At 43.5% G+C, this 25,597-nt stretch overlaps 2 protein-coding genes across 3 annotated transcripts in view; one reads left to right on the top strand and one right to left on the bottom strand.

Moving 5' to 3' along the window:
• Window positions 1-1,155: 1,155 nt before the first annotated feature.
• Window positions 1,156-25,597, bottom strand: part of LOC122395950 (prolyl 4-hydroxylase subunit alpha-1) — a 149,316-nt gene continuing 124,874 nt past the window's right edge. For both annotated transcript variants that reach the window (XM_043393953.1, XM_043393954.1), the window contains 8 exons: window positions 8,224-8,546; window positions 6,035-6,202; window positions 4,886-5,058; window positions 4,557-4,823; window positions 4,248-4,472; window positions 4,103-4,168; window positions 3,870-4,035; window positions 1,156-3,798 (listed from right to left, as the gene is read on the bottom strand). In XM_043393953.1, coding sequence (XP_043249888.1) covers window positions 3,704-3,798; window positions 3,870-4,035; window positions 4,103-4,168; window positions 4,248-4,472; window positions 4,557-4,823; window positions 4,886-5,058; window positions 6,035-6,202; window positions 8,224-8,546 — 1,483 coding nt within the window. In that variant the 3' untranslated portion in view covers window positions 1,156-3,703. The remainder of the gene's footprint in view (window positions 3,799-3,869; window positions 4,036-4,102; window positions 4,169-4,247; window positions 4,473-4,556; window positions 4,824-4,885; window positions 5,059-6,034; window positions 6,203-8,223; window positions 8,547-25,597) is intronic.
• On the top strand, window positions 19,584-23,633 carry LOC122395949 (probable helicase with zinc finger domain). The gene is made up of 5 exons (XM_043393952.1): window positions 19,584-19,951; window positions 20,226-20,899; window positions 21,075-21,776; window positions 21,850-22,365; window positions 22,646-23,633. The coding sequence occupies exons 1-5, from the start codon at window positions 19,729-19,731 to the stop codon at window positions 23,276-23,278; spliced, it is 2,748 nt and encodes a 915-aa protein (XP_043249887.1). The 5' UTR covers window positions 19,584-19,728; the 3' UTR covers window positions 23,279-23,633.

Below are 25,597 nucleotides of genomic sequence, written 5' to 3'. Positions count from 1 at the left end.
AATCTATTAATACGTCGCGTTTAGTTTGCTACGGATGATATTATAACATGAATTTGCGATTAAGGGGCGCAATCGGTGACACGAAACTTATTTATGCTATTCCAGAAGCATGGAAGGCGAAAGGCTTTCGATTAATAATTAGCGTTGCTTCGCGCGTCGACACCTTGCTGTACCTGAGGCTCTTTTGACCTTATACCATCATGATCCGGAGATCACAAGCATGTAATCTATCCCTTGACCGCTCCACACCGAGGGGTTTAGACCTACAATTACCAGCCATCTCAACCTTCTCTGTATAATCGTAAAAGGGTACTTACATACCACCACCATGATTTAAATTACCTGTTGATATCAACTATTATTGCATGTAAGCACATCTTCTCTTGGATCTTTTTTTCTGATCTGATTGTTCTGGCAACTCATCCAGAGAAAGTGCAAACATAGATTGCTACATCTAGGAATGCCCTATAGTTAGTATGGAAGCCAATGTGTTGATCAGAAACTTCTTTCAAAGAAATAGTACATCAAATGTTACAAGACTTGAAACTATAAAATCCAGTCATCACTCTGCATACCATGTTCTGAAAAATGACAAGCTTAGATATCTGTTTCTTTATTGGTTTTATTCCAACAAAAGTAATTAATTGTATGAGGAATACAACACACTTTATTTGTCCTTATAGTTTCCTTTTATCCAAATGGTAACACCAATATACAGATTTATAAACCTTTTATATAATGTAGCTATAGTTTATGATCGACAATAATAATACAACTACCAGAAATGTACAAATACATAACAAGTTGCAATCAGACCTACCAATCATGCCACCCCATGCAAACACAGTTTCTGAGTTGAGGAGAACATATTAATAATAAATTGATGTAAGATTCCTGAATAAAGTGTTTCTCAAAAATTATTACATTCCCTTATAACATTGAATTTACCTTTTAGCTTGTGTATCTATCATAATCTTTCATTCTATTTCATAAAAAGACCAATAAGAATTCTGCTTAATGATTGGAAAGAAACTTATGTTAAGGATGCAATGAGAAAATCAAATGATCTAGCAATTAGTATCAGAGATGTAAAGAAAAGTATTAGCAGAGGTTCTGCTTATAGATCTATTTAAAATATATAAATAATTTGCTTCTGTGCAACAGGACACCATAACAGGGCTATAAAATGTATCAACAAAACGACATTTCATAGTAAATAGGAGTTGATTTGATTATTTCAGGCTGATTAAATATCCGGTACTGAAATTTCGGGATTTGTAAACATTTATTGCATGACATTATATTACTATCAGCAGGATGAAGTAACGATTGTTATAAACAAACTTACGAGCTACACGTTACGTAGGAAATACAGTTGACTTTGTGATATCGTAACTTCGCGATTAGCTGATTGAGAATAATCGCTGTGATGTAAGTTACTTCAGCCTAATAATGATCATTAGGTGCGATAACAATGAACCGTAACAATGCGTGTTTCAACGTTTTATTTGATCTGAACGCAGATCGATGGTGTTTCCGATCTAAACAAAAATTGAACATCAAAACGAACGATATGATTCTTCAGACTCTTACAATAATTATTTACATCGCACTTTATTCATGATCCGTAATAAATTTCGTGTTTTATCTATTGACAGTTACAAACAATAAAGAGCTTACCAATCATATTTTATGAATTTAATTAGTCTGTTGTGCCACGTTGAATTCTATTAGTCGTTTAGTTTTCTTAGAAGGTAGCTTTCGAGTACAACAACGTGGAAGTCACGGGAATTCTTTCGAAATTGAATCGATCATCTTGTTAATCAATTTTCGTCTGCACTACCGACCTCACACTAACAATTATTATTAAAAAAACGTACGACGAAGACGAAAGCTTCTGGACACTTGATTCTTTTCAAACGCTGTTTCGTCACAGCCGGGCATCGATTACGCGTTTACGCGCCAAATTTAGTAAGAATAGATCTGATTGGTTCCAAACTGCAGTTGGTAACAAACAGACCAATCAGGGAGCCCGATATACCCGCCATATTTAGCGAGTCTACGTAGCGGATCTTCCTCCATATTCAAGCGATACGTGCGCTTACGTGTAAATTTTTATGCTTAAAAGAATTAGAAAATATTGTTCTAAAAAGAAGTATTTGATTATAAACATTAGATTTTTACGTTCACGTGCGGGCTGAACTTTGATAATTAAATATTATTCGTCTTCGTCGAAACGTGTGTCTTTTGTGCTCGACGTCCGATGTTAAACGGAAAGCCTACTAAAAATTTGAAACTGTAAGTAATTTCGCAATTGTTCTCAAACGTTCAAGTATCCAAGATTCGGGAAATAAATCTTTCGCAAGAAAGTACACGTGAATTTAATTGCTGTGCCCGCATCTGTTCAAATTTGTCACTCGAAATGGCTTTTTACGTGCCAATGTTCGAAAAGAACGTACAAGAAGAATTTGGGCGTAACAAGTAAATGTTTCAGGAGGATTTTTATCCGACGAGATCTCGAAAGAACGTTCGTCGAATTTCACGTGCATAGGGGATTGAAATTGCAGATGACGCAGGAATCGTGCGAAGAACGGCGGTGACATCTAAGGTACGTGTAATTATATAGTCCTACTCGATTATTTGAGTATCTTTTCTACTTGACACTTTCTATCAGATTTCTCGTCTTAAATGACCACTGATATTGAAGCTCACGAATAACGGCTTACATGCTAAGGTCAATATCACCGGTAATAAAGAAACGTGCATTCTCGTCGATAAACTCTAATACTTTATCTGTCATTCCTCTTCTTTTATTATTTTTTTTTTTTTTTTTTTTACAAGCGATTCGTATACAAGACGCTGTGGATCTCCAAGGAATCACTGATTCACTTCTCGATTATATCACTACTATTTACAAAAAGACCCGATCGAATAGGCGAAATGTGTCCGTAGAAGAAGGAACGATACGGCGAATATTTAATTAGAATACTCTTTGATGAACACAGGAATGTTTAATTCCGCTTCTTTTTACTCTCCGCCGAGCGAACTCAATTACGCCAATTAATCACGGTTCTCGTGCCCCGATACGTTTTTACTCATTTTCACGCGTGTCCTCGTACACGAGCATGAGAACCCTATGTCTAGGATGAACGAACTGGCCCAAACGTGCAATTTGTTATTGCTTTAATTTCTAACATATGCTATACCTAAACGTTGTGCTCCTGTAAAAATCCTACGGCTACAGATAGTTTATAATGAGTGACGCGGCGACGTTAGAACGAATTCATTCTGGAAACTGCCTCCTTACTTTGCCTCCTTACTTAAGAAAACGGGGGGAAAATGAAAGCAAGTCGAAGTTTAATTGCGATCGTAACGATCGATTAGTTTTAAACGTGTATAATAAACGGTGGCAGTTGTTATTAAGTTCTGCAAATATTCAAGACCATCGACATCCGTCCCTTGATTATTCTAACATTGACGTACCCAAAGGTCTACGTGACCGATACAAAAAATGTACCATTGTCGTATAATAATATCGTTTAAAATTTTTTGCGTAATTCGTCCACGTAACACATCAAACAATGTCCTAAGTTGTCGTTTCTTTTTTTTTTTTGCGTTTGAATGGTCGAACGGAGATTAACAAATTTATCTCTTTCTTTGTTCGTTTCCACTAAGGTTGCCGATTTGAGATCGACCGGTCGATTCAATGCCGGACATCAGCCTCGTCTGCCGCTTGGTTCTCGAGGGTGCAGGGTCTCAAAAACTCTTGACCTCTTTCGTGGAGCCATTTGTTCGCCACTGAAAAATAGCGCGTGACGATAGAATCGAACGGTTCCCTATAATCAGACTATTTTAATTGCTTCACGCACCCCACTTGGTTCCAGTGAGCACCGGGCAAGCCGCGTGTCTGGTCTTGAAATCTCCTTCCCCGTTGGGTTTCAGGTTGTACCAAAACGCGGCACTGCCTTTCTTCGGGCACAACGAAATGTTAATGGCCGTGAAAACAGTACCTCCGCCTTGTTCCACGTCACTCATCTGGAAAAATATGGAAGTAGAGTTTCGTAGGATCGAACAAACGTTTAGAAAATAGACGTAGACTTACGTAATACAGAACCGTGGCAATACGGTTCCCAGTCCCTAAGCTCTTGAACGCGTTCGTTTCCTCTTTCTAAATCGCAACAAATGGGGATCAATCTTAATTTAAAAACTGTTGTATTAACGTAGCTATAATGATCGTTTCGACTAACCCTCGCGAAGTCGAAGTGTGGCTCGTAATGGCCGCCGATACCATAATTGACTACTTGCAATTCCTCGGCGGTGTCGACGGTCATGCCGGTCATCAGTTCGACGCGTCTGCTCACCGCCTCCACGTGCTTGTGCTCGTGCTCTTGCAGCCATGCACTTTTACTAATTCTATAATTCGCTATCTCTAAGGCACCAGTTTTGTAATTCTGTACTGTGGCGCGTTTGAACTGCAACACGAAACAACACGAACCTCGCAATTAATCCTGCGCGTCGCAAAGTTATTTAAAATCGCAAAACGGTAGTTCCGTTACCCTGGGTTGCGCCAATCTTTTAATCGTCTCGATTTCCTCGTCGTATATCACATTATGATAAATGACTATCCTCGGGTCCAGATACGCCTCCTCCTCCTTGAACGGGCCCAGTTTCAGGAACGGATTTCCGTGGTCCACGTAGCGGCATTTTAGATCCTTTTTCATTTTCTGCGTGATCGAGACCTCGCCACGGCACAGCATCTCGTACCGTTCCGTTTCCGTCATCTCCTTCCACGGTTTCACCTTTTCCTCCGTCACGGTGAAGTGCTAAAAACCACGAGTTAGTCGAAGGTTTATAAACGTAACGATTTATTTAAGCGGTGGATTACTTGTTCGGGGATCGCTGTATCGTCTTGGCCGTCCTCGCCGCGTTTCTTCTTCGACTGACTCGCCTTGCTCTGAATTTCCTTTTGGTAATAAGCTCGGTTCCCCAATGCTCGCTCGTGAGTCGGTACCAGTTCCAAAAGCTCGTTCGTCATGCTTAAAGCCCGCGCTACGTTCCCTGTACAATAGAATAAATTTCATTAGCAAATCGAGTTACTCCGACTCGGGCCACGAAAATGTCGTATTTACGCAACTTAATATTAAATTCCCACCGACGCGGCGAACGGCAGGTATTATTAACAAACGACTACTTTTGTAATTCTAGGATTTCGGGGGCCCTCGGCGGGGGGGTTGAACGTCAGCAATTTGAATTCGGAAGATCTCGGAAAGGCAGTTCAAATGCGATGCATCGGGGAAAGTTTTAATGGAGCTTTAAATAAACTAACCGGCGAACTTGGTCGCCCGCCACGCAAAATTTCATGCCAATTAAATGCTCGTCGAGCTCTTTTTTTCCACCTATTCCCGCGGATCGTTCAAAGTAGATTTTACAAAAGAATTTTTCGATCCTCGCGAACTTGGTGCAATTTAATTGTTCTGTTTGTCTGTTTTTTTTTCTTTTTTTATATCGTGTGTCATTCAATTTCGCGAAACAATTTCGCGCTTCAAACGGCAGCGCGATCCCATATTTTTGTTATTTAATTTAGTTCGCGTCACGCGGCTCGAAGAACAGAGAACAGAACTGAAAACAGTCTCGAAAGTTTGTAACCGCAGAGTAACCGGGCGGAAACGCGAGTAATTTAGCTCCTAATTTATAATGCGCGAATTTTACGAAGCTGTAGAATTTTTCCTCGGGCTTCCCGCTCGCAAATCCTTTTCTGCCTGGCAACCGAAAGCCACAAACAATTGTTATTTTAATTCGCTAACAGAATTACCCCGGCGCGGACGGTTGTAAAGCTGCATTTGTCAAACGCTTTTACTTCTTTTTCAAAACGAATAATTAGAGTCTCGCCTCGTGGCATTCGCAGATATTCGGTTAAATTCGAACTTGAATTTTTGCTCGATAACTAGCGTATAAATTTGCCTTTAGTATCGAGCAGAATTTAAAAGTCCAGTTGCGAAATAAGTTTAAAGCTGGTATTAATCGAAATAGAAACCTTGCATGTACGTCGAAAACGCTAGGTACTCTAATATGTCCGGTTTCGAAGTCGTGGTCGCGTTTTGTTCTTCCTGAAGCCGATCCATGGCTTCCTGCATCCAGAGAACCGTATGATAGTAATCACGGTTGTGATAAGACTGCCGTCCCAGCTCGAAGCAATCGCCGGCTGAAAAGTGAAACGAATCACCGACTAAGAGCGGGAACAAAATTTAATTTTTCACGCGGGGAGCTTAATTCCGGGGAAAAATTATTCCCCGTCCATCTTACCGAGATTTTCTGATTTATTAAATCACTTCTTACTATTGCGTAGCGAAGAAAGAAACCTTGAAACGAAGGAGATTCTTCTCATAAAGGGACAAACTAAATAAATCAGGGTTTATATTTCTGAAACTGAAGCGAAATAATGTTTCCTCTCTTATTTTCTATTTCAGTGCATAGAAGTAAGCGAGAAGAAACCTTAATTGCAAAGAATACAAATCGTTGTTTAGAATTTGTTGACCCGCGTAATCGGAGCTTCCGTCTTCCAGGAGGGATTCCGTTGCCTCGACTGAGTTTCAAAGTTGTTTTTCTCGAAAATAGAACTCCGTAGAGAAATTTATTCCGCGATTTCGACTTATTTTTCCACGAACAGTCACCCTGTTCTTGATTGTTCCACGATTCTGAGCTCACTCTGTATAATTCATGACTCGATTATCATAATTACATTCGTAATAACAGACGGCAGGGGTTAGGGACGAAAGGATATCGAAGGCGTTGAGAATTTGAAAGTTAAAATTGAAAAACGCGAACGGAGGCTTCCGCGTTCTCTTCGAACTCTATGCCCGTGACTGAATCGAACGGTCCCGCGAGATGCGAAGTTTTAGCGAAAGTTTAAAGGTTTTTCACTGCCTTATTATGTATTCTAACTGGCTTCAAAGCGCGGAACTTCCTCCCCTTTCTTTCTTTTTCGTTTCTTCTCGCCGCTGGCAGGGTTTCCACGGGAAACTTGGTTCGTTAATTAATTTCTTCGCGTTTTTCGCCAGCCACAAAGGTTTCCCTACCCCTCGCGTCGCATTTATTCGAAGAGAGAGTTGTTTTTTTTATTCACTCGCGAATCGTATCGCGACTCGAATCGATCTTCGTAAAACTACACTGTCGCGAAAGTCGAACAAAATTCTCTACCCATCCAAGTCTCTCCATTTGTACGAACCAACCGTGGATGGTTCCAAGATGTCGATTAATGGATGATATGAAAGATAGAGGTACGCGAACAGATTATTTTCAAGCCATTTGGTATTCTTCCATTTCTCATCGTTTGGCTTTAAATGGACGGCGGACGTAAAAATCACTTTCTTGTCGCGGCAAAAAGCGAAAGCCTCGAGGTAATAAGAAGCATGGTGGAGCAGAAGGGGGGGTTGGAGAAACGATCGCGACATCAGAAGTTGCGAATTGCTGCGGCAGCATGAACCGCACGGCAGAAAATCAGAGGGGCCAGTCGCACGGAAACGAGGACAGGATCCTGATAAAGGAAATCGCGTAAATTATTCATACCAAGGATCTTTAAGCGTAGGTAACATCGGGGCCAATATTCCTGTCGATTCGCAACGTTTTGCCTCTTCCGTTAAACCCGCATAAATAATTCACGACGAAAAAGCACCGTGGAGCGAAGCTTCCATCCCCCTCCCTTCCAATCCCTACCCTTTTTTCCTCCCGCGTTTCTTTCTTTTTTTTTTTTTTTATTTCGGGGGCTAGACCAACACGATAGCGGGACGCGGATGGCCCGTAACGAACCATTTCTTTCCAAACACTTTGCATGCTGTGCGTGTGTCCTACTTTGCAATTCGTCGTGCGCACTGTTTAAAAAAAAAGAGGGAAATTCAGGCTTTGCGTGCATACGACATTCGGAAATTCATTCATAGTTGATGGACAGTTCTCTTTTTAATCGCAGCTTGACTCGACGTGCTAGACTGCTAAAATGGTATCAAATTTTAAAGCCTCTACTTTTGGTGTAATCTTGCGTCCAATAACACTCGCGTTGTTTAAAAGTTTGTAAGCGTTAGAGAACGTGTTAAATAATGGAACGATTCTCCCAACGACGGGAGAAAGGAGATGAGTTTGTTTCATCCGTTTAATGCAAGGCATTTTTCCAGCGGATAAATGGAATTAATAAATAACGAAACAGAGGCAGTGAGAAAAGTATGCGCCCACCGCTTAATCCTGTGCTGTACTGAACTCCATTCAGCACGCCTCTGGCGACTTGTGCAGTTTCGAGTTTGTAGGTGTCCTGCAGCCTCATCAGAGCTACGGCGGCGCCATTAAGGTCCTCGTCAGTGGGGAATTTAAGGTCGCTTCGTGAGCTCGTGATATTTGCGACGAAGGACTTGCCCACGTCCTGGGTTATCAGCTCCTCGACCCGTTTCCAGTCGGTAGTCAGTCTTTTCACCAGCAGATAAGCGTTGATTGGATTCGACAGGTACTGCTGAATGTTTCTCGACGCTTCCTCGTGTTCCCTCGCGTAATCCTCCACGTTCCTGAAACAACCAACGTTTTTACTATCATCCCTTTCCCATCAGATACTTAATTAACGCGAACGAGCAGACGCTGATTTATATTCGCTTTAATAAATTTCGGAAACTCAACGCGAGAAGGAGTCGTAGATTTTAATTTAACCTTCCGCTGCAAATGTTTCTCCGCGACCGTCTTGTCATTTTTCCAGGCCGCTTTAAAACAACGACCGTTTCATTTCGCGCCATCCCCTCGCGCGTTTACGTGTTAGCGTTATTTCGGGAGGAACGCGCCGTGCAATTTAATTGGCTCCGTAATTCGCGAACCGTCCTGTTATCATTTAACTGTACCTCGAAGAACGTCTACTCTTGGACCTTTCTTTCCTAACGGAGTCTATTTCGTATGTATTTGCAACTCCCTCGGGAGATCCTCCGATCTAGAACAGGAATTTCGGATGCGCGGCCACCGCGAGTCCCGCGGTAAACATGAAATGTTTTGGTACACGAACACGCGAAAGTTTGATTGCGCCAGCATGTCTGAAAGACGATCCGATCGAGGAGCCGCGGAGAGGTTGCAAAATAAGTAAAAGGAGCAGGAAAGTTGTTGCTTTCGGGAATTACAGCGCGCGAACTTTTCAGCGGTCAGGAGTCAAAAGTTGAGCCGCTCGAACAGCACTATTCGACGTCTCTCCGAGCGCAATGCGAGGCATTGTTAAGAAGACAGACTTCTTGCTTTTCCTGTAATTTAACTTCGTAACTTTGGCCAGGAAGCTTTCGCGTTCGCGGGATCCGCGATAGCGATAACTTTCCTCTTCGATCGCGAAACTTTGCGACCCGCCCCCGCTGGCTAAAAAGATTTCATCCCCGTCATTTGATTAATTTTCTGCTCTGTTTTCATACCGTGAACGACCAGTTTGTCCGAGGTCTAAGGCACTCGGACGGAATTTGTTTAATTTGCAACGCAAGCGTTTTCTCTCCAATCGCGATCGCGTTTTCCGACAAAGAGCGATGATCCACGCCGCACGACCACCGCCCTCCCCTCCCCAAGCTTCGTTTCCGGGGTTTAAAGAGAAACACAAAGGACTTGGCAAGATGACGAGGGAATTATTCAGTCCTGTTCTCCATTTGGCCGGGCAGTGCGCAATAGGCAATAACTGGCTGCCATAGATAACGACCAGCGGTATCCAAGCCCGGTCCTTCCACCCCCCAGAAGGGACAGAGATAATTCGTGAAGATCGTTCTAGCGCGCGGAAAACCCAGCGGGGATACCGGCTATCCCTCCTCGACGTAATAATACGTCGCTCGACGGGTGAGGCGCGTGGCTCGCATGCAGATTCACCGGGACTCGATTAATTCTCGTACGATTCCTTTCGACCCTCTTTTTGCCGCGTCGCCCGGGCGTGGACTCGAATTCTTGCGCGTTCGAACGTTTTTGCTTTCGCCCCGACCCTCTGGAAAATTCATTTCCGATGGTAATTTCGATCGATACGAAGCTCAACCGTGCGTTTTCGGACCTTTGGGTTAATCCTCTGTTTTTATTTCGTCACGATCGGTGTTTATTCCCCTGCCTTCGAGACTCCGTGAATTCGATTACCTTTTTCGCCAAGCTTCTTCCGCTTGGCTACTGTTTCGGGTTGTTGGTCAACGTAGCCAATTTTAAACGACATCGGGAATCAGAAATCGTCAGGATCGAGACTAACCGGCAAAGAGATTAGGGTGCAGTGGAGGGAAAGTTAGGAAGAAACCAGAAGGAGAGAAGATAGTGAAAGGGGTCGGATGGACGATAGGAAAGGACAATTTCATTTCGAGAGCCACAATGTATTCCCGGATTGGAGATCCCTCCCGGCGATGAAGCGGTACCGCGCGTTTTCTTTCGACTCTCGTTTTATCCGGTCGTTCAACTCCGAGATTGAGGACGGTGGAAGGGCGTAGAAGGGCCATTTGCGTGATCGGTTCGGCCGAGATAACGAGGGGAACGTTCATGCAAATGCGATCGAAATGGAAACTCGGTCGAAACAGTATGCTTTATCGGGACTTTAATTCGACGTAATTCGTATACGAGATGATGCACTGCTCTTGACGGACATCCAACCGATCGGTCAGAGCGTAATATTCTCCCCAACGTTCCCGTCATCTTCCGTTCTCGGTGAAATATCGGCTCGTTACACACGGAGATCGATTACCGGCACCACGAAACGGATCATTCCGAGCCAAATCGATCACTTTCTTCCTCGATCGAAGATATTTTCTTCAAATTTAAACGCACTGCAGTATATATGGTAATCAGGGACACTAATTGTCTCTTATTCACGGAGTCAACATTTTCAGCGCGAAATAAACACAAAAACGAACGCGCGGGCGTCTCTGTTGCCTCTGAGCGGGGAAGAATTAGTTGCATAGAAGCGAGGTATATTGTAGCTCGTAGTACGCTGCAACTGGAAATGCGGCAATTGTGATTAACGGATTCTACGTGTCTGCGATCCCATTCTGGTCGATACGGGCTACTCCAGGGGGGATAAATTTCTGTTTAAGTACATCTGCGTGCCAATGGTTCGCGCCTCGTCTCGTAATTCCCTTCGTGGACAATACCGCTCCATTTTACCCGAGAAAAGACGGGCACGCGATTTTCGTCGCAACGATTCCTGCGGAAATTGCAGAGAAAGGAAGCACGGGAGTGACAAATATAGATGATTGCGACAACGCCTCGTGATAGATGGTAACGTTACCCGTGCATTTACAAAATGCCACTTAAATATGATGCACCCAAGGGAATCTCTAAAGTGCAACGGAATAACAGGATTTTACAAAATATTCGTCCCTTCAACGATATACGTTGTTAAATATATCACATTATATACTCGGTATGGAATTTTTTTCTCGAAAGTCTGTAGGATTTCGAGGGTATGTCTAATGACCAAAAACGATTGTAATTGACCCCCACAACCGAAAATAATTTTTTTAGAACGATTTGAAATTCTTTAATTTCGCCGAAAAATCTGTCCACTCATTGAATTTTTTTCTCGAAACTGCGTAGGAATTCGAGGGTATATGTATTCACCAAAAATGATTGTAATTGACCCTGGCAACTAAAAATAATTTTTTCAGAATGATTTGAAAGTTTTTAATTTTCTCGAAAAATTTCACACCTTCTCGAATTTTTTTCTCGAAAGTGGAAAGGATTTCGAGGTTATGTCTAATGACCAAAACTGATTGTAATTGACCCCTGCAACTAAAAATAATTTTTCCAAGACGATTTGAAATTTTATAATTTTGCCGAAAAATCTGTCCACTCATTGAATTTTTTTCTCGAAACTGCGTAGAATTTTGGGAGTATATGTATCGACTAAAAATGATTGTAATTGACCCTGGAAACTAATAATAATTTTTTCCCAATGATTTGAAATATATGAAAGTCCATAAGGTGGTGAAAAACATAAATCGATCTTTCGAGCTGATCTTCGAACCACGTTGCTTGGCAACCAATTAGCCGTCGATGTCGCGGAAAGTTGGCCATTAGTTGATTTTAGTTCCGGGCCGGTCGCGGGCTGGTAGCGCGCCATTGAAATTCCCGTGCAAAATGTTCAATCGCCTCGGGTTGCATTAAGACCGATGAATAATTCCGACTGGCCCGCGGGCGATGCAAATCGACCGCGTCGAACATTGAAATTCTCCCGGTTAGGGGGTGTCGCGACGCGGTCAATTCGTTCTTCTTAAAGATAATATTTCAGCTGGCTCGCGGGAGGACAAACGGATCGGGCGAGGGGGGGTTCTGCGAGGTTGCGTTAGGCAGGAAGCAACCGAGAGAAACGCGGAGACGACTCGGCCGGTCAGGTTTAATGGCGGTTACAATTCTAATTAAGATAGTACGTATTCAACCAGCTTCCTTTCGAGGCATCGCGTGGGAGGGGTCGCAGGGAAGCCGTGGGAAAGTCTGCAAAAACCGCAGGCTACCGAACGACGTCGTCCCGGTCCTTACCAATGTCGTGCAACGTCTCCACGGAGTTGTCCTGCGACTCGTCCCCGATGGAAGCAATTAAAATAATGGCGTGTTCCACGACGACGACCTTTTCGACCCGACGTTGCAACGTGGGCTACGCGAAAGTGACCAAACCGTGCTCCAGCCACGGCTACAGGTATTGAAAGAAACGAAACGATCCGAAACGTTTGCGGTTCTTGTCGAGTTAAATTGCCACGATACGAGGATGCGTGTGATCGCGTCAAGCGGGACACCCTGTATAGACGGTTTCCGAGTTCGAAACAGTATGGCAGATCCTTTCATAACGGACCGCGAGAATCGATGGGCATTAATGGTCCCGCGGGTAACACGCTAGCACTCTCCGGTGGAACATAAATTACGATAAATCAAGGTAATCTGTACGGATAGATGACGGACGTGTCGCTCGGCTAAGTAGTTCGCGATGTTCGCGCCTCGGCTGGAATTGGCCTTGTCGCGGCCAATCCCACGATGGGATCCGCGCGCTGGGAGACCGCACCGAGTCTGGCTTAATAATCTAGGAAAGCTCGGCTCTCGAGCCCGATAAATTATTCCCCGCCATTAGATCCCGGCAGAATTATTCGATTAAATCTTGATTCAACCGGGACGCGATCTTCCTTGTACATCGGCCGCGACACGTGCTACCGCGCCGTCGGGTTTGCTTCCGCGAGAGGAGGCCTCGCCCCCTGTTGATCGGCGCACTTACGAGTGTCACGGGATAATTGACTGGACCCGGGGAATCGCTACGCGAGCGTCAGCTGTTTTTCGACGATGTTTCGAGGGTGAATTTTGACGATCATGCACTCCCGCGCAACGCACCCGCCGAGCATCGATCCGAGGGTAGCGTTTTATTATTATTTCATTGCCTCCGCGTTTCGGTGTTATTGTTTTCCACGTTGCTCGTTACCAACCAAACAGCTTTAATCTGATTTTTGTATCACAACAGTTTTTTCATTTAGAAACAACTATTTTATCCCGAAACGTCGTTTACGTTTCCCTCGCCTTGTTTCCGTTGCGGTGAAAGGTGTTCCGATTCCTGTTGTTTTTATCGGTGTCGTCGTTGTCGATATTGCTATCGTTTTCATTTTTCTCGAAGCAGTAGTCGGCGTCTGGGGTTGCCGGTAAAACGTATAGTCGGGAAATTTTCATTAGGCGACGCGGCCTTGCGAAAGCGTGAAAGCGAGGACGGAAAGGGAGAAAGTCGCGGAGGTACCCGCGGCGCGAGATAACGGAACGCGAGAAACGTCCGCGTCGGCGGCCATTGTGTTCCATCGAGGACAATAGCGTCGGGGATGTCCCTATCTTCCGCCACGAAGTTGATATCGCGATCGAATCGCGGTCCAATTGTAATTGGATACTCCCCCAGACACCGAACTGTCTACGAACAAAAAGAAATCCTCCTTCGAAAGCTGCGGCGGCGAGACTTTCGCCGCCGTCTTATCGATTCCAATTTTCCGCAGTAATTGAGAGTCACACGATGACGGACCAGACTTTATTGAAATATCGGCTCGAGATGGAAAACGGACGAGCCTCGCTCGAAATATGATTCGAACGTTAACAAATATCCACCATCGAACGCCGTACGTAACAATAATCGTATTCACGGATCGTTACGTAACGCGACGCGCACAAGATCGATCCTTACCAGTGATTTCTGTAGCGTATCGACTCTTAGAGTTCCCCACGGACGAAATTTAGTAGCGTGGGATCCGGTGATCCTGGACCTATCTTTGACGATAACGCGAACGTAGCCATTCCGTAATATGCAGAACAGCCTTGTAATTGCGTTTGCGATGGCGAGCAAACAATGGTACCGTTGGTATTGGTCGAATTTTATCGTACGGAGTAAATTTCAAACGTACTCAGAAGATCGAGGGTCGAAAGTTCCGGAAACAATAAAGCTAAACGAAGAAAAGACGAGGTGGATCTGGGTGCATTTCAAAGGAAATTCGGCCCAAGGTTCCCTTGCGAATTGGAAATTCGCGGACGACTTTGAACCGAGCAACGGAGCAAACAGACGCAAACGGTACAAGCGGGTGGATTTCCTCCATTGAAACCGAATCGCCGGTCCAAGGAGCGCAAATTTAACGTCCAGGTTGACCGATACGTACACACATCGATACGAGGGGAGGTATTACGGAATCGGAGGCGTTTCGGGGATCGCGCGATAATGCTGGCCCCGGGAACGATCATTAGGATCCATCGGGACGAAGCAACGACAGTCCGGTGACGTTCAGGAGTTGTCCAGGCCCGATTGGTTTCTACCGTAACAAGTGGACCAATCCGGCCGCGGCGGGATGTAAGCCTGTCGCACTTTGCCGCAGCTGCGGATGTCAGGTGAACGTTGTCGACCGTAGGGGGAAAGTCAAGCGCACCTGGCTCGTTTATTCCAGTAATTTATACGACGCCTCGTCACTTACGCTGGTCCAGCATGAAATCGATACATCCTTCCGAGCCCCCCTTCTACCTGTCTCAGTTACAACGCTTCACTGCCCGTTTCGGCAATTATTTACTTTGGCGATTCTCACCAATTTCGATGACCTTGATATATGTTGTGAAGGTCACTGTTATGAAGATTTTTTTTCTATACATATAACCGCGCCGCTTGGTCTTAGTTTCCTAGATTTTGGAAAACTCGATTTGAGTAGAAAGAAAATTTGACCCAGACCTAACTATTCTACCTAGTAATTAATATAATGGATTAGGTTTAGGTTAGATTTTCATCTTCTATTTCAATTTCCTTTATTAATATTATCCGATATTAGCTTGACACAGTATACATTATTTGTCATTGGTCGTCATGATTTTAATACAAGAATACCTGCATTTCTTGATATAATGGCAGACATTTTTCCAATTTCTGTTAACAATACCGATAATAATAAGAATAATAATAATTAAGAATAAAGTTTAATATTTTCTCTCCAACTCAACCCGAGGATAATTCAGATGGTATATTTCAAGGACATTGAAAATGGTGAGAAATCCCCACTTTTCACCTCCACCTCGGAGAACACGGTTTATATCACGCAATGACGAAAGCAAGACGCAGTTTGAACCCCCCGATTCAATTGGAAAATTGCGAAAGAAGACGCTAGTCGTCCTCAACGAACATCGTCGATTCGGTCTCAACGGTTTTTCTATCGTACATATTTTTCTTGTGCGCGGTAGTTATCGAAACGTGTATCTTGGAAGCTTTAAAAACACCGTCTGCGATCGAACGAAAACACGCCGCTCGCCAGAGTTCGAAGGAAATATCAAACGATTGCGGTGGCTCGCGTTCTACCTCCAAGGAATACTTGGGGGACACGGGAACAATTAACGAAATTCGGGAACGGGGGCGGAACACCGCTGCGATTTAAATTGCAAACCGGCTCTTTCTCGCCTCCCGATAATTTGCGACCGACGAAGGAGCAATTACCGCGATCTTGGATCATTTTTTTAGAGTTCGCGGAGACGTCGGAGTACAAGATTATTACGACGATGGTTGCGCAAGGGGTCAAGTATTTTGATATCGAGTGGGTGGGGAATATATTCGAGGGGTAATCGGATCGGAGCAGTCGCCTCGGTAGGTTAGGCGTCGTTTCGAAATACCCTCGGAGCGGATCAACCGCCCCTAACAGAAAATACGAGACAGAGGGACGTTGGAAGGGGAAAAAGAGCAGATCCTAATAACTGACTGATACCGAGAGCATTTGCATTTCAAGTCCCCCGGTCCGAGTGGCACGAGCGAGAACGTGTGCCACGAGACAGCACGGAAACTCGATTAAAAAGCTGACCGAGCTCCGGGTACGTATCCGCCCGCGCTCCTATCGCGCCCGAGGGACACGCCTCAGGCGCGATAACGACAGTTCTTTATATTCCACCTCCGTCCAATAACGAATCCTCTCGTTAGCGCGATTTCAACGTTTTCCCTCGTTTCTTGCTCCCGCCGTTCCCATTTCTCCTGTTTTCGATGATGCTGGACGCTCGTCCCCTCCCTCACCTTTTTTTACTTTTTACCCTCCTTTGGTCCCACCCTCGCGCTCCATCCCGTATACGTACGCGACAGATTTTAATTAGCGATATACGCGTACCACGACCGATCGAAGCTCGTGCTTTTTTTTTCACGCTCCCTCTGTTATGTTTTCGCCATTCTCACCCCCTAACTCCGTGCGTTCTTCTTTCTCCCGACGCCGATCCCCTGAAAAATGTTATCTTCGCGCCGACGACTCTCGCAGTTCGTTTTTAACCTGGCCTCCATTAACTCCGTCGCGTTTAATCGCGAATCCGAAACTTTTTCGAAAAGTAATACAACTTGCTCCAGTTTCGTGGACCACTTTCGATAAAGGGGCCTCGCATTAAAAATGCAATGGAAATAAAGACGCGTTTCCGTTCGATCGAATAGTTTAATTTGATAAACCGATCGCAGCCGCAAGGGCGAAACGTTGCGTGGAAAAAAACAAAAGGGCGAGGAATCGTCGAGCGTTGTTGGGGGGGTAGTATAAAGGAACCCTTTGCAACAGCGTGCCATCAATACAGACCGGTGAAACGAATTCACCACCGTGAACGTCGTATCAGATTTCCCATGGGGAAAGAGCGTTCGAAAACAGACAAATAGTTTATCTCGCGCCGGCCACGTTGGAAACTGGTCAGCGTCCATGACTGCCAGATTCTACGGCATTTTTTCCCCACCCCGTTTCGCGCCCGTCGAGGTAAATGGAATAGCCCGGTATCAAGGGGAATACCTAGAGCAACGCACGAAATGGTCGACGATTCGAAAGCTTTCAACCCATCGGGGCTAACCGCGATCCCACTCCTACGGTTCTGCGCTTCGCCCCCCTCGCGCTGAGACTCTTCAAACCCACCCCCCTCCGCTATCCTCTCTTCTCTATCTGTCTCTGTCCCTGTCCCCTCGTTCCCTCTCGCTTCGACTTCTTCGCCAGGCTGCAGGATAATGGCGATCGTCATTTAGCCACTTCCGGTGGTTCGATATCGTTGCGCGATTTACATGAGAATCTTCCCTGGAATTTCCACGAGATTGCGTGCCAGGAGAGGAGACCGTTCCGCGTCAGACTCGGCCGCCGATCGTTTTTCTCCGCTTGTTTATTTCGTTCTCGGCCTCCCCAGACCCCCCATTCGACGATCGTTCTTTTTTAGAACAGTATTTCCAACGCAGTTTCCTAGACCCGTTCCCCCGATAGATTTTATCCCACCAATCATATTGACAGTTAACCCTTTAATCTATAGGATTTCCCAATAAGAGTTACAGAACCGCCGTAGCAGACGTATTTGTTATTCGTTTGTTCGAGGAGCCATGATTTTCCTCCGTAACGCGTAATAACTCGACCCGAAATAGAAATATAACGAACTGCCAGACAAATCGACCGATGAATCATTTATTTTGTCCATGGTTGCGGAAGTATTGGACTTTTTAATAGGTCTCGGCGCTTTTAGCATGTATACAAAATGTAAAACGTGGGCCGGAAATGCTAAATTTCTTGAAAGCAAAGTTCGTGATCTTCGTGCAAACTGCGAACAAAAGCTCGTAAATTCTTATCGGTTGATAAACAACCATATATGTATAAGGTGTACGACTACCCCTGGGAAAAATTGTAATGGGAGATTCTGGAGGTCAAAATAGGACGAAAATCAAAAATACCAATTTATTGATGGAGGCTTCGTTAAAAAGTTATTGACGTTTAAAGTTCCGCCCGTACTGAATTTTTTTCTCGAAAATGCGCAGGATTTCGAGGGTATGTCTATTCACCAAAAATAATACTAATTGACCCCCGCAACCGAAAATAATTTTTTTAGAACGATTTTAAATTTTTTAATTTCGACGAAAAATTTATTCACCTTCTCGAATTTTTTTCTCGTATGTGGCTAGGAATTCGAGGGTATGTCTAATGACCAAAAATGCTTGTAATTGACCCCTGCAACAAAAAATAATTTTTCCAAGACGATTCGAAATTTTTTTTTTTCACCCAAAACTTTCACTTACTTGAATTTTTTTCTCGAAACTGAGTAGGAATTCGAGGGTATGTCTATTCACCAAAAATAATTTTAATTGACCCTCGTAACCAAAAATAATTTTTTAATAACTTTTTAAAGAAGCCTCAATCAACAAATTGATATTTTTGATTTTCATTTTATTTTGGCTTCTAGAATCTCCCATTAAAATTTTTCCCAGGGGTGGTCGAACACCCTGTATGTATACGAGATAAATAAAAAAATCGATACTGCGAACGATGGACGTTCTGGGCTTTGGCACAGGTTCTGAAACCGAATCGATGGCCAAAAAATTATAAAAACATTTTTGCATCGATAATCTAAGCAGACTCGATGCACATTTTTTCAAAGTTGCTAGACTGCTTGGAAATTGTTCATCGTTCTGTGGCATAGGTACTGCAACTCGTGCGGATTATTTGGTACCCGGTGATGCGAACCAGGCATTGCGTGCAGAACATTCCGCTTCTTGATGCAAATGGCTTAACTGCGGAACGCATCTCGTACGGAGAATATTGGAGAATCATAAACTGCTGTGGAACGCATCACATGAGCGCATGCTTTACATTTCTTGAGTAATTAGTTGTCCAACTTCTCGCGTGAAGGTTATTCGAAGATTTATAATTATACAAGCGTAACAACAAGTATGCAAATTTAATGACGCAGTCGTTGTTGGGCAAAATGTAATTTAATTAGAGCAAACATATTTTAAAAATTATTAAAATGTTATTGGAATATTCATTGGAATCTAATAATAATTTTATATTGCAAGAAACTTTGTTTAATTAGTTTACCAGAGACGAGTATTGTTTAAAAAATTTTACATTATTAATCCTCGTATTCTAAAAGTTGTAAAAGTTTAATTAAAACCAAGTACTAGCGTATAGTTTATAAAAAATGGGCGGCTGAGAAAGCGTTGATATTTGAATCCGGATCTTCTTATCCTCATCCGTCGATAAAGTCGCAGCGCCCCCGTAAATGCACGAGTGCAAAACTTCTCGCGAGGTGGCGATGAATGCATCGAACCTGCGCGTGCGATGCGCTTGCGTAGGTGGCATAGTGTTCTGTCAGAAGCGTCTCGCGTTCGTCGTAGATCGGGTGTAGCGTTAAAATGTAATGAGAATATTATTCGTTCTTTGTTTTGAAAACGTGAAAAACGCGACCGTGGTATAATGTAGCAACAAGTGTTCGAATTTCCGCGAACGTTCGAAACTTCAATTGGCGGCCATGACCGACAATCCGCTTGCGATCAACGGAGAGGTTAAGAACCTGTTTCCTTTCAGCTTCGCCGAAAAAGTGCACCGCGATTGGATCAAGTCAGAAAATCCTGACAAGATTGTCACTTGCAAACAGACAGAGGACGTACAATTTTTCCACGGTACGAATCTTTGCTGTCGGTCGAAGAACAGTGATACTGTTTTCGATTGGAATTTCCGGATTTTGGCGCGCGGTAAGTTCTAGTACATTGTGGTTTTTGGCCGTGTTTACACTCGTTGCGATTGGTCATAAGTCGATGCGCGAACACAAATAGACGATTTAATGTTACTCGACCTTTCTAAACGATATTGTGTTCCTAAACAATAACGATATTCTTTCGAAAATATTTGTCGATTCTGCGGCTGTTGTTATTTCGAACGTTGGCGTTTCTGTGGCGTTGTCGTAACGTGCGGTATTGCTTTTATAAATTGGCACAATGAAACATAGTACGTATTATATTTATCTAGGTAAAACTTTACAAAGGGTAGCATTAACTTTAAATCAAAATCTCAGAAATTTTGTTTTGAGATCTGTGCGCGACAGCACCAATGAGATTGGGATTACAAATGGTCAGGAATGGTGTAACGTAGAATTTAATGCAGCGAGCGAAAATGAAAGTAACAAAGTATATTTTGTGAAAATATGGTTCGCTGCCAATCAATACGGCACTTACCGGCAGAATATTATATTTTACTTTGGGGAGTATCCTGTGATACTACAAAGAATTTGTATGGATTGTTTACCCACCGAAGACTTCTTAAGAATTTACGCAGCTACGGATTATCAATTTTCTCAAAACCCAAAGACATGGGTGAACGAATCGCACATACATAGATTCGAATCGCCGTTTGTACCGCCAAAAGACCCGAAGGAGGATAAATTATCTGCGATATATCCATATCCTGACAGAACAAACTTTTTCTTGACTCAAGAAACACTTACCGATCCCCATTTAATGCCAGAAAATTACAGAGGTCGTCTCCACGAATTGATTACCGTGGAGGAGCTAGCTAGACACGAACAAATCGCCAGATACAATGTACTTACTTGCGTGCGTCTTGTTTCTCATTATATTTTGGCTTTGTCTGGCGATGGGTCTACCATTGCTAAGTATGCACCGACCGGTGAGCTCTTTGCCCAGGTGAGATTACCATTAGCAGTTATATATTTGTTTTTCTTTCTCTGCACCTTTCTTATACTGGAACTTAATGTTTGCTTACCACTAGTCGTACAACTATGCATATATAAGTTAATGGTAAACATACTTGTTCATTGACCAAATTCTCAGCAAAACCTATGACACATTTTTATCATAGATGCCACTAAGTCGAGGTGTCTCGGAAGATACAAAAAGTGGTAGATTATTCTTGAGAGGTTGCACTAGCGTGCTTCTCAAGAGTATAGAGAACAAATCGAACTTACATGCGATATTCGAGGGCCACATAGAGGACAAATGTACTCAAACCGTGTATATTAGATTGTCGAAAAATTGCGTGGATGCTTTAAATTTGGTAGCTAATACAAATCTGAGAGTGCAGGTACAATTTGTGTTAAATCGTTTGCCATTTTGCGAATGGCACAGAGCCGTAGATAGCCTTCCAGACATAGGACTAGTATTTTTAAACAAGGCTCACATGGAAATAAAAGATGCAGAAATTTTAGATCTACTGAACAGGGATACGTATACCGCTAGACAAAATTTGGATTGGCTATTACTGAATTCTCTATTGAACATAGAACAGAAAAGAGCTCTGGCTATTATGACAGCTTCCATAGAGGTTCCTTTACCACCTATTTTGCTACTTGGACCATTTGGAACTGGGAAAACGTTCACCATTGCCCAGGCTCTTCGTATATTGCTCACGAAAAACAGCGAGCATAAGATTCTGCTTTGTACGCACAGTAACAGTGCGGCGGATCTATACATTAAAGAGTTCTTTGACGTTTGGTACAGAACAGAGAAGTATCCACGATTGAAGCCTGTTAGAATCTTTTACAAGGATCGGGCTAAGAATACGGTACGTTCTCCATCGAGATGAAATAGTTAATGTTGGTCGAAACACTCCTTTCGCTTTCACTGCGCGATTTCAGGTACATCCGATAGTCCAAGGGTATAGTCTGATGAAGGATAACGGTACTTTCCGTGATCCAACCGAGGAGGATCTCCAAGATTGCGGTATAATCGTGACGACTTTAGCGGCGTCTAGCTCTCTAACGTGCTTGAACTTATCGTTCACACACATAGTAATCGACGAAGCCGCTCAGGCGTTAGAATGTGAAGTCCTGATACCGCTGGCGTTAGCCACTAGACAGACACGTTTGATTCTAGCGGGTGATCAAATGCAACTCGCTCCAGAAATTTATAGCGACCTAGCCAGTGAGCGTGGCCTGAGCGTGAGTTTTCTCGAGAGGATCTATGGAATGTACCCGCACACCCATCCTTGTAGAATACATCTTTGTCAGAATTACCGTTCTCACGAGGACATCGTTAAATTTACGTCCGAAATGTTTTACGATGGGGTCGTAAAGCCTGCTAATAATTTATTATTAAAGCATCCTGTATTAAAACCATTGACCTTCTATGCTGTTCAGAGCGAAGAAGTGCAGGTACGTTCGTCATCGAAACTGACTGGCTGTTGGAACGTTTAGGTGCAGTTGATATCAATCTACTGCTCCTTCGTTAGCACGAGTTTCGATCGTTTAAACTGCTTCGCGCGCTTCAGGGCTCTTTCAGACGATACGGTGATACTATTTTTTCGTTGTTTCGCTGTCTGATTCCTCGATGCGGTCGATTCTGAAGTCCGAAGGAGCCTCGAGAGCGCGCCGGAGCGTAATTTATATCGAACCGTTTCCTTTTCAGCGTAATCCTTGGTTTCTTTATCGACAGGATATACATTCAACGGGTTATGTCCACGAGACGGAGGCATACGAGGTAGTTACTCGTGTGCTAGAGTTGAAAAACAACTGGCCGGTAGATCGTTGGGGACCATACGGCGAGGAATCGATAGGAGTGTTGGCTTATTACGCGGAACAGGTGCGGAGGATACGCACGGAACTGCGGAAACGCAAACTGTCCGACGTGTCCGTCGAAAGGGTGCTGAATGTCCAGGGGAAGCAATTCACCGCAGTCTTTATCAGTACCGTTCGAACCAGAAACTGCTGCAGATATTCCGCGGAGAGGAACGTGAAAGATTACGGGTTCCTAACGAATCCGAGGCTCTTGAACACGGCCATCACGCGGGCGAAATGTTTCGTGGCCGTGGTCGGCGACCCGGTTGCGCTTTTAACGATAGGCTCTTGTCGAAAGCTCTGGCAAAGGTATCTGGAGATCGCTGATCTTCACGGCACCGACCGGGAAACCGTCAAGTATCATCTCGATCTTGTCCGCGAACTTCCGTTCACCACGCCGTTGAACCCACTGGCGGAGGAGTTCGTGCCCAGGAATCGACAACGACCTTACTTCGTCGAGTACGTGCCAGTATCGATTATGTATCCGGTGATTAATTACACGAATTACTGAAAGTAGTTATCGTCCGTCGCAAACGCTACCTTAATCTCGACTTTCAGTATTTGGTTTTGATTTCCATTTCATTTCTCTTTCTCATCAATTCTGTACATACGTATCAACCTTTTTTTTAGACCAGCCGTTTTTCTAGCTCCGTATTATCCTCTCCGATGAATTTTGTTGCTACGATCGGTGGAAACGATACAGTGAATTTACCCAAGGTGCGCTAGTGTGACGAAACCTTTCTTTTGGTCATTGTTATGCGATACGATGCGGTGTGTATTATAAGAATGTGATATACGCGAGTTGTAACAGAACTGAATATATCGATGCAATAAAAAAAAAGAAGAAAAAAAAATAAAACAAAATACTCCCTGCATGCGTTGTAATAGAAGAGCGTGGGCTCCGTCGATTTAGAAGAGATCCCTAAGAACGTGACCAGAGTATGATGTGCGTGGGGCGTCCTGCAAAGTATGAGTTTCGTAGTTGCAACGATTTTCAAGATATTGAACGTTGAAATTTGTAAAATTACTTTTAACATTTTTAAACCTGGCTGTAACCTTTAATACCTTGAAAACTACCACGGAGCAAAACTGACATTTTGCAGGAATTGGTTGCTTCAACGGTACACGGAACTTACCGCGAGGAAACTAATGGCGAAACTTGAGTTCTGGAGACGCGGGAATGGGACCAGGGCCATCGTTTTTTTTCTCCACGACAGAGATCTGTTCTACGTGATTCGTACACGTTTCGATTGGCGTTTCGACTGTCCTTTTGTATCGCGTACGCGCGAGATCCGATTTCACTTGAATGTTCAACTTCGACTATCGACGCGTTTTAAATGGTTAAGGCGGATGTGTTCGTAGACGATTAATAAATAGGCGTAATGTTAGGCGTTATTCGTGGAAGGTCTTTGTACTCGTCGTCCTGGGATTTCTCGATAACATTTGGCGTTCGCGCGAAACTTTTAAACGAATCTAGGAATCACCGATCGACGATGTATGCTCCCAGGCATCTTGCGAACAGCTTTGCTGTATCTCTTCCGCCGATTCTAGAACCGACGATCGATCTGTCCCATTATATATTAAGCTGGGCTATTGCTTTTTCGTTGTTACATTTCGAAGGTAGATCTGTTTAGAGACGATTGAGTTTTGTATTGCTACTCGATATCTATTATAGAAATATAGTTTTTAAATATATACTTTCTCAATTTTTATCGTTTAATCAATGGATCATGCACGTTCGGCCGGGAAATGTTCGTTTACTTCAGATTTAATTGTCGATCTTCGAACATTGTTAATCTTCGTTGTATAGAACGAAATTTTGTAATAATCTATTTTGTACATGAACAGATTACATACTTAAATACGTACATATACATATATATATATATATTTTTTTTTTCACCAAGCAGAATACGACTATTGCCGTTACTTTCGTCGTGAGTGTTTACATTTGTATGAAAGCCTTGAAATAAAGAAAATGTCTGTACGTAACGCTTCGCTTGTGGTTTGCATCCGCGACAGGAAGAGTCAAATGGTCACCGACGACCCTCGAACGGTTGAAGGGAGAACGTGAAAAGTGCTCTTGGTTTTTCTTTTGAAAACCACGCACTTTCAGCTTCGCGCGTCGAATGAATGCGGCCGACGACGGGTCGAACAAAGGCGCGCCCGTTTGCTTTTATTTCTATAATTAAGGACCACTCTGCCGAGCATTACGGCGAAGCATCTTCGGAGCAAAATAATTAGGAAAAAAGAAATATATACTCCCGCGTACACGGTTTTACACGCAAGCAATCTTTTGTTCGATCTTTTTCAAGAATCTTCCGTATTTAGAGAAATAAAATTATTCAACGTTTAACAGAACAATTTACACTTTGTAAACAATTTGTTGGACCGCGTTTATATTGAAAAAAAATTGCGCTTCTTAACTATTGATTGGATCAGTCCTTTGATCTTGAAACAACGCGTGGGAGGATCTTTGCGCGACGGTGTATAAAAGATCGAAAATAAAATGGAGGAAAAAAGGCAGTGATAAGGTCCCGCGACAAGAAGGGACTAAGCGAATGGGGCACTTTCAGTTAAACTCAATTTTCTACTAACAAGGGGTATATCGCCGAAGGCATCGACGGAATTCCAGCAATATTCTTGCTCCCTTCGATGGCTGGGGACGGTAAATCGACCAAGCGTATGGAATTTATAGTAGATACTTCCACGTTCGTGACATAGTAAGTTTTTAATTCCACCGTGCCTCTATATTAAATCCGGTGGACCGTGTCGAGGGATTTAAGACAGTTCATCTGGGTAAGTAGTTTATTTCCAACGACAGAAACGA

This window comes from Colletes gigas, unplaced genomic scaffold (genome assembly GCF_013123115.1).
Source record: "Colletes gigas isolate AHSC1104 unplaced genomic scaffold, ASM1312311v1 Colletes_gigas_Sc00006, whole genome shotgun sequence".
Classification (NCBI taxonomy): domain Eukaryota; kingdom Metazoa; phylum Arthropoda; class Insecta; order Hymenoptera; family Colletidae; genus Colletes; species Colletes gigas.
Note: the sequence above shows the minus strand (reverse complement) of the source record. Positions and strands in the feature narration are given on the sequence as shown.

Excerpts from the sequence above, each read along its gene's own strand:
- LOC122395949 (XM_043393952.1), top strand. The coding sequence starts at position 19,729 with ATGACCGACAATCCGCTTGCGATCAACGGAGAGGTTAAGAACCTGTTT. Across the intron at positions 19,952-20,225 it reads TTTCCGGATTTTGGCGCGCG|GTAAAACTTTACAAAGGGTA; the intron begins GTAAGTTCTAGT and ends ATATTTATCTAG. Across the intron at positions 21,777-21,849 it reads AGGATCGGGCTAAGAATACG|GTACATCCGATAGTCCAAGG; the intron begins GTACGTTCTCCA and ends GCGCGATTTCAG.